Source organism: Simochromis diagramma, unplaced genomic scaffold (assembly GCF_900408965.1).
Source record: "Simochromis diagramma unplaced genomic scaffold, fSimDia1.1 OVJJ01000585.1, whole genome shotgun sequence".
In the NCBI taxonomy this organism is placed as follows: Eukaryota; Metazoa; Chordata; class Actinopteri; order Cichliformes; family Cichlidae; genus Simochromis; species Simochromis diagramma.
In genome coordinates, this window is record NW_024387398.1 from 4524570 (window position 1) to 4534117 (window position 9548).

Sequence of the window (9548 nt, forward strand, 5' to 3'; positions counted from 1 at the left end):
AAAAGCAAATAGGATATCGCGAGGCCGCCAAAGAGAAATGCATCCATAATTTGGCTACTCCTAGATATTCTGTAAAAGTTCATAAATGTTATGAAAAGAATCTGTGACAAAGTGTAGCCCTGGCAGATTCCAACTCCCACCAGGAACAGATTTGACTTGTACTGGAAAAGAAAAACCATACTCTCACTAAAATGGTACAGAAACTGTTGTAGTAGTCCACAACAATGCAACAAATAGCTCATACACCAAAAATACCCACCCCAGGACACCCCACCCACTCTGCACATAGTCATATCCCTTCTTTAAGTTCATAAAGCACATGTAGAGTGGTTGGGCAAACACCCATGCACTTTCACACATCTCTGAGAGGGTAAAGAGCTGATTCAGTTATCTATGGGCCAAAATAATTTTATTTCTCCCTTATCAGAAGTTACTAACAGGTGGACTCTCTTCTTCAGTGTGGCTGAGGAGTGTGGATGCCCTGAAGTTAGTGCTTATGCTATACATCAGTTTTAACAGTCCAGTGGTAAAACCTGCTTTTCCAGTGGTGAAGGCAAATCAATTGCCAGCTTACCTGATGTTGCCTTATCACCTGTGCCAGGTAAGGATGGAGTTGCAAAGGATTTAATCTCTGAATCATTGATTCAAGAAGACATCCTGAGTTTCTGAAGACATTCATGCAGCCGGTGCAGGATATTGTGTGTTCAGGTGCCACTCATTGTATGCCTCTACGTTTACCAGACCCCACAACACATATAATAATTTTTACACACCTACACAAAAAGCCTATTCATGAGTATAATATGCCTGGACATAGTGCTGACATTTGCAGTACATCTGCAGTAAACAGGCTATAATTCTGCAACCTCCTATTTCTGGTAACGTAGAAGTATCGTAGAAAAACAGGATTTAATCCAGTGACTGTTCAGATCAGAGTAAATGGCAGCTGTGACCTGTTGATTTTGTCAAAGAAATCTACCTCGGCCTGTTGATAATTGAATTATCACATTTAAAATGTCTTTCTAAACTTTTTAAAAATGTGCACTAAGCATACCATACAGACATATATTGTTACATATAGTAATTTAAAGCAAATGTATTAAAATCCATCAACAACTTTTCTTTTCTTTAACCAGTTTGTTAGGTTTTGGAAAATTGCTTTGAGATGCGTTCTTCATGTGAAAATTTTACACCTATCTACGCAGATCATATAGTGTAGTAATATGTCCAACTTATAATTCCACAGTTGTTCTGTTTATTAAAAACAAATGCACAGTGCATTTATAGACAATTAGATACATACATCATGTCATATAAAGTGGCAATATTAATGAGTCCGTTATGTACAAACACACTGACAGTACTTTTCTATAAAGGCAACGTTTGGCTTAATGTTTAAAGCCAACATGATCATGGAAATGTTATGGAAAAATCTGGGCTTTTCTCTGACACTATCACAATATTCATACCTGACACTTTGCAACTTTGGCATCAAAAAAGACATCAAAGATCATATACAGCTAATTACTTGTATGATACCATTTATAGCCATGTGTTGTGCTGTAGTGACATTTAATTTATTTTGTTATATAAGGCTTTAAAAATAAGGAAATCATAAATATATTGTCTGGGGAAGGTTCTTTAACTATGCTAAAGCCTTTCAAAATAAATTCATAACCAGAGCTGTTACAAAGGAGTGACAGACCACTTAAAAAAATCCTGAATTTAAATAGTAATGGCAAAAAAAATGTTTGTTTGGCACATATCCTGCCCCCAAATAATCTACTTTACAAGAGCCGAACCACTTAAAATCAAGTCAGTCCATGCAACTGTACAATTGAGATTCAGGAAAGTTCACTTGAAGGTTTATCTTTGAGAAAAACAATGTAGTTTTAGGGCAGTTACCAAACTTTTAAATTGTTAAAATTATACATGCAATGATTCATGCAATTTTTTTTCTTTCCCATTAGTTTAACTAGTTTAACTAGTTTAACTTGGGAGCTGGTCTTGTTAGCACAAAATAACTGCAATGGAAAGTTACCTGACTACCAAGTAGTAAGACTTTTCTTATGGTGGTGGTTTAATTCTCTGATCCAGAGCAGATGTAATTACATGAATATATATTTATGAACAATTATATAGCTGATAATTTTTATCAATGTCACAAAAGGCGTGTAAAGAGTATCTCATATAATGTGGTACTACCATGGTGCGTGAACATTTACCATGGCTTCCTGCTTTAGCAGAGATATTCAGACCGAGAACTGTCACTTTTATAGGTCATTTGGGAGTCTATGCTTGATCTGGAACACAGGAGCATTCGCTCTGATTCATTAGTTGGTCTCCTTGCCCAAAGCTCAGTTGGGTGAGAGTTCAGATTTCTTTGTTTCATTGATATTGTCTCAAACTTGACATAGCTTTCTTTTTCAAGGTCCTCTTCATTCAATCCGGTGTTGCGTCCCTTGCAATAAAGAGCGAGAATCTTGTAGAGCAGCAGGATAATAAGAGGTAAAACCAAAGCACAGGCAATGCCACTTATGATGATGAAAAGTTGGTTTTGCCCACCATCCTCGACATTGTCCAGTGTGTAAAAATCAATACAGGGATCTTTTCCAGCAGCAGCACCTTTTGCTACAAGGCAAACTGAATACCTCATCCCAGACGACAGTCCATCTAGGAGTACTTTTCCACTGCCAGCATTAGTCTCCACTGTCCTTTTAGTGTCATCCTCACCATAGGGTGAATATACCACTGTAAGTGGAGCATCATTTGGTAACCCATCTGCAGTCCAGAGCAACACTGCACTGTCAGCTGTTTCCTCAACAATCTTTAGGTCCCTAATAGACTTTGATGTGTCGCTTTTCTTGCTTTTTTCATCGGCTGCAAGCTTTGTCACGTTGCTTCCTTGCTCATTTTTTGCTTGTTTAACTTTAGATTTTTGTAAACCATTGCTAGGGGTAGGCTTTAACTTTCTATAAAAAGCAATTGTTGATGCTCTTGGGAGAACCGTCGACATAAATGAGTCAGGAATGAATGTTGGTGGAACTATTGTTGTGCCCACACTGCTTGGCCCAGTGTCAATGCCAGGTCTTTGTGGGGGGACAGTAGTGCCAATGGTACCAGCAACAGTGAGAGAAATGGTGGCTTCCACAATGCCGGCGACATTCTTAGCTTTGCAGCTGTAGTTACCAGCATCCTTGTACAGTATTCCATGCAAGCTCATGATGGACCATCTGATGCCATCTCCAGGTGACTCCTGGACTGTAGAGTGGAACAAAAGCAGAAATAGCTAGATGTCATATATCACTATGAAGCTTTGAATGAGGCTCAAGGCAGCTAAAATGCCCAAACCGTAAAAACAGGATAAATTATGATTTCCTAGAGCTTTAATATTTACCTGTGTTACTGACTGGTGAGCCATCAGATTTAGCCCAGTAAAGTGTTGGTGTTGGAAAGCCTGAAGCATCACATCGTAGGAGAACATTGCTGCCCAAAGGAGATGTGATCTTGGTTGCAGATGTCATCACTGATGGTTTTACGCAGTTTTCAAGTTCAGCATGCTGAAAAAGAACACCTGAAAGATTTTCTGGTCCAGCACAGGTCAAAAATAGATCCATCAAAATTACTGGTGTCTCAGCCATTTTGGAAATCTCAATCATCTTGGAGATTTTACAGTCACAGAACCATGGATTATCCTGGAGGCCTTAAGAAGAAAAGAAAAAAGGATACATATGATTTTGTCAGTTTCAACATTAAGAAAAGTGGAGATGGTATTCTAGCAGTGAAAGGGCAAAAGATAATAAAGTCACATTTATGAGAAGTCTTTAGAAGTCCACATTGAGCTCTAGCAATACTTTTCAAAGAGCTGCAGCGGGTATGGTGTTATAAAGAAAACTACAAATTACACTGATGCTATTCATCAGCGTACAATGCGTTTGTATTTTTAGTTCTCTTTTTGGCTTTAAAGTCTTAATTTAGGCATAATAATTGAACTGTGGAAGGAAGCCTTTCATAAGCGAGTAATGAAGTTTACTTTACAGCTCACTGTAAACACCTGGTGCACACAATAGGTGAGCACATGTACCAATGGATACTAAAGCCCATTAAGCAGATTAGTTTGTCTTAACAGTGGCAAAGTACCTAAGCTGTGCTTGCCCTTCCTCCAGTTTGTGGTAGCGTACTTTTTCCATTAGCTTGGTGTGTTAGCACAAATATCGAGCAATCACTAAAAACATAGTTGTAATCCATCTTAAGAGAACTACAGACTTTTGTGTAAATTGCACATTTATTGCATGTTGAAAATAAAGTTGTTGATAACAATTCATCATTAATGACATTCTGAAAGTCTGTGTGTAGTTGGCATTTAATTCAAAATAATAAAGTTTAGCATAGCTCCTATTTAATATCAACAGAAAGTACTTTTATGATACACTAAAGAAGTTCTCCTCCTGTGCATGGCCCATTTTTTTCCTGTCACTTAATCCTGTATTTCCTTCAGGTACACAGGGGCTCTTCTGGCATGGATAAACTTTCTGGCCCTAACCTCAGACTGTCAGTGCTCCGAAGGTACAAGAGACATTCATTCACTTGCATACAAAAGAAGAAAAGACTAAATAAAAAATAAACAGCGTGTGATTTTGCACAATTATTAGCACTGCCACATATCTGATGGCTCAGTTGAATTTGTGTTTACGTACTTTCATAGTGTTACGTTGTTAGTTTCATGTCTTTTGATATTTGGCATTTGTGTGCAGTCATACCAGGTTGGACTGTCTGTTTTCCAATTTCATGTGGGGCTCTTTTTTTCTGTCAGTAGCCAGTTTTTCTAGTGTAAGTAAATTGATCCAACATTTATTTCAAATAACATACATTAAAACGGTCTGAAATTATTTATGTTATTCCAATATTTCTAAACTTTTTGTTGAATATAAACCTGAAACCTGAAGTTTAAAACTTCAGTTAAGCCTTGTGTGCACTGTCTGAACTTGTGAATGTGAATCTTCAGGTTAAAGCTCTGACACGGGTGGTTTCTAGAAGACAAACGGTTCAGACTTAACCGCAGTTAAAACAAGGCCACCGGAGTGGGGCTTATTAATCTGAACTCTGGGCTTTGACCCAGACAACACAGGTCTAAACTTGTTCCTGACAAGTAAACTACAGCACCGCTAAAGGCAGGGAAACAGCCCATAAACACATTAAGGGGTTTGGCTTTAGTCTATCTTTAACAACTTGATAGCCATCACAGATTATACTACAAGTAGCTTTTTTTCCATAGAGTGATCAAATGAATTCAACTTTCTTACTTAGTTTTTCTTTCTTTCTTTTCTTTTCTCTCTTTGATTCTTTCTACACACATGCACTTGTATTGTGTTAATTATTTTGCAGTTAATCAGGCAATAATGTACATTTAATGTAAGCTCTGCCACTGCTTAGATTAAGCTCATTTGACTTTTTCCTGGCAGACACTACTGCTCAGTGAGAACAAATCTGGCTAGATTAACAGGTGATAGAAAGAAGTTCCTGGAGTAATTACAAATAACCCGAAAAGTGTCCTACAAACCAAGTCAGACAGAGCATTTTATTCTTACCTAATACTACTTTCTGGGAGGCATTAGAAGATACAGGTAGACCATTAAATGGTGGCCATATGTCCATGAGATCAGAGGGCAGGGTGGTTAATTTGTTGCTGGATAGATCCAAGTAGGTAATGTTGCGGAGGTAAGGAATTGCCTCGGTGGGAACATTATTAATTCTGTTGTTGTGAAGATCCAGTGTCTTCAGCATTGGCATCTCTTTGAGAGATTCCCATGGAAACATTGAGATCATATTTCCATCCAGTCTCAGCTCGTGGAGCACTTTTAGGTTGTAGAAACTTCCAGTATCCACTGAGGTTATGGAATTATAGGTAATCCAGAGGTATCGTAGATCCACCAAGTAGTAAAAAGCTTCTGTTGGGACTCGCCGTACTGCAGTTTTTTCAATACGAAGTTTGACTGTGTCCACGGGGACATTGACGGGGATGTCAGACATGTCTGGGTCATTGCACAGTACAGATCTGAAAATCAAAGACAGAAATTTATCTCATGTGAGATTTATCTAATCTCTATGATCTCCTCCTATTAACAGCTAATGCCTGTTTTAAGAAGAGTAATACAGATACAGATGTTTTAAGGAAACACTGATCTTTCAAATAGGTGTAACATTGGTATACATCCCTTGATTCGTTCATACATACACCAGTTCTAACAATCTACACTATATCACAATGTATGATGCTTTAATTGACATAATTGTAGTTACCAAGGAGACTTGGTAAACTTGGTGGAAATCTTGCAATCAATTGTAGTCATGGATATAAGGACAGGTGACATATTCAAGGAAAAACCATAACTCTTGGTCTGTACAGTGAGAGGATCTTTTGGCTGTGTTATCCTGTACTAGCCTCCCTTAGAAGGAGTTGTTATGACAAATGAATACATAGCTGTTTCTTATTATAGCCTTCTTTTAGCAGTCATTCTATGATTTGTCCTGTGAGCTTGACTTCCTCACATGCATCAGTCAATGAATTGATGGGAATTGTGCAGTGCATGGCCTTTCTAGTCATCAATTCTTGACCTAATTAAACAAAGCACCAAACTATATCTGAGGCAATATATTTTAGAGGAATGGTGTTCCATAACTTCAGTGGAGTTTGAGAGACTTGTAAAATCAGTAGTAAGGTGCATTTCAATAGTTTGGGAAGCATGAGGTTGGCTAATATCTGATTTTTGTCATCTATCCGTATATACAAAGTGATTCTTCCACAATTAACTTTTTTTTATCTACTATTGGTATAGTACTAATAGGACTAATTATGCTGGGGGTCATTAGGTCTTTCTCAGGTAGCCCTATAAATAGTTCGGTGCTATGCCAGGTAACATACATTATGTTATTACGGATCAATACGGCCTGCACATTTTGCACTGTGAAGAGTTAATTAAATTAAATGCTTGAGAAACAGTTGCTTTTCTTAGCGCATAGTAAATATAAGACTTTATCTTTTTTGGTTGCTGGTTATCCAGTTAGGATTTTTTGGGGGTGGTTTTTACATATACCATAAGTACGCATGTAAATGATCCCCATGAACATATAACTTTCTGCTATACATTTACTTATTTAGAATAAGAGCACTGAAGGTGGCATATAGTTAAGTTAAGTTCTTACAAGTAAAAAGTACTATCCTTTCACAAGATGACCTAATTAGGGACACTCGCAGGCTACGTAAACTCTCCATAAATTGAAAAATTGTCCTTCATTTTTAGATTTTCAAAATGTGCCACGTACAGTTTATGTATCCACAAAGTATTATTTACCTGGTTCCTGTTCCATCGGTGCGTCCATGAAAAACACAGGTACACTGGGATGGACAGAACGGATGAGCCATAGTGAGGCAGCATAGGAATGCATGCAGGCACAGAAGTCGTCGCATGATGTCACTGAATGCACCCAAAATGCTCACATCGAGGGGATCTCAGGAAAAAAGACATTCGGATGCCTTGAGAGACTAAAGGATTATTCTTCCCACTCCAAAAAAACAAATAGAAACAAATTAAAAGAGCTTTAAAAGTACATAAGAGGCAGCGGTAGGCTGAGGATCTAATACAGGTGACCTGTCAGATTGACCGGGGGGATGGGAAGGAGGGGTGGGATTAGTGAAGGATTTCTTAGGCTTGACAGGGTCACGGAAGCTAACCAATGTGGCACGCTAGCCAGTTCTGGAAAGATGTTCACCTTATAAGGCAGTTTGATTTGTCCCTTTGTTGTCAGTCTGTGTGTAAGATAACACTGTGGATATGTTCATGAAATCTGATGCAAACTCCTTTAACTGAAGAGATTCCTCAAATACTAATATATCATTTAGCTGGAGGCCATATTTTAGACTGAGGGAATTCTGTCTGGCACCAGGGTGTAAAATGTAGTCTTGGATATGATTTATTGCCTCACTGGGAGGATCAGTAGCTTTAGGTAGTGGCCAAATTCAACCTGTCTGCTGGAGATATGTTTGAAGTAATGCAAGCTTTCATATTTTCAGACAGTATTTGCTAGTGGTCTGTTAATCAAGGGTTGCTTTTAATGTTTTTGTATGTCTTGCTAAGACATACATTTTCTGGTAGTCATTATGCTGATATAATCCTATGCAAAGGGCTTGAGCGGTGGCTTGAGACACCTCTCATCTCTTTACATTTTGCCAGGTAAACCTGAAATAGGTACAGTGATTTATTAAACATACATGGAAATATAGTTGAAAAAACTGTGTGTACAATTCTAACTAGCTTCAAAGTCAATACTTGGTATGACCACCTTTATTCTTAACACAGCCAGAACTCTTTTAGGCAAGCTTTCTTGTCATTTCTTTAAGTAGTGTCCAGGTGTCTTGAAGGACACCCAAAGCTCAACTTTGGATGTTGGCTGCCTTTTGTTCTATTCTTTGTCAAGATGATCCCACGCCGCTTCAGTAATGCTGAGGTGCACACTCATCTAGTGACTGATGGTGTGCCTTTGTGTGTGCTTTTTCTGTCCAAGTACACTTTTACTCCATTGGCAGTGGGTTTGGAATCACTATCATGGTGAAAAATGAAACCTTTGTCAGTCAGGTGTTTTCCAGGTGGTATTGCATGACGGATCAAAATCTCACAGTACTTTCTGTTTATTCTGCTGTACCTCTCTCCTGACCTCCTCCATACATTTCGAGCATGATTCCAACCAATTTCAGATTTGGGTTCATCACTCAAGGAGACCTTTTACCCACTGATATTCTGTACAATTCTTGTGTAATTTGGCATACATCCGCCTTTTCTCCCTGTTTTTTTCCCCTTAAGAATGGCTTCTAGGTAGCCACCCTTCCACTGAAACCATTTCTCATTAGGCTTCAGTGAACAGTAGATGGATCAACTGAAGATGTGCCAGATGAATCTCTCAGGTCGTGTGTCAAGTCTTTGCTGGATTGTTTCCAATTTCTGAAGGACATGATTTTCGTATTCTGTTCATTATGCTGTAGGTGTGCCACTTTTTCTTTTGTCCTACATTTTTCTGGTTTTATCACATTCCTTTAAGGACTCTCTGCCCCACATGCCAAGGTATGATACGTTTTTGATTAACAGATTTGGGATAATAGCTCTTTAGGAATCACCTTGTCAGTGCAAAAATACAATTTTATTTTTGTAGATTAACCTAAAGAAATAGAACAAATTATGTTTCTGCTAGTAACCAAGTGTTTAAAGATTCAATTTAAAATTAGTTCTTTCCTACATTGTCTATTATGTGTAAACAAAACACCAGTACGTCCTCTGAGTTAGGTGTCTTTTTTATGCTAGTATGATTCCATGGTCAGTGTTGAGTAGCTTAACAATCTGTTTAGGTTGTTATTCATTTTTTATTTGAAGTGATTAAGAATAAAGCATGACATCTAGTGGTATAATGTTATTGCTGAGTTGATTTTCTTCTTACCTTTATTAGTGTTCTTTACTCTTTGATCATTTTAGTTAATCTGTCTATAAATGAATCCTCTT

The 9548-nt window shown here is 38.0% G+C and overlaps 1 protein-coding gene across 1 annotated transcript; it reads right to left on the reverse strand.

The window, feature by feature from the left end:
• Positions 1–1047: 1047 nt before the first annotated feature.
• lrit3a (info leucine-rich repeat, immunoglobulin-like and transmembrane domains 3a) lies at positions 1048–7671 on the reverse strand. The gene is made up of 4 exons (XM_040010326.1): positions 7353–7671; positions 5589–6055; positions 3398–3703; positions 1048–3261 (listed from the first exon to the last, which is right to left on the reverse strand). The coding sequence occupies exons 1-4, from the start codon at positions 7466–7468 to the stop codon at positions 2240–2242; spliced, it is 1911 nt and encodes a 636-aa protein (XP_039866260.1). The 5' UTR covers positions 7469–7671; the 3' UTR covers positions 1048–2239.
• Positions 7672–9548: the final 1877 nt, after the last annotated feature.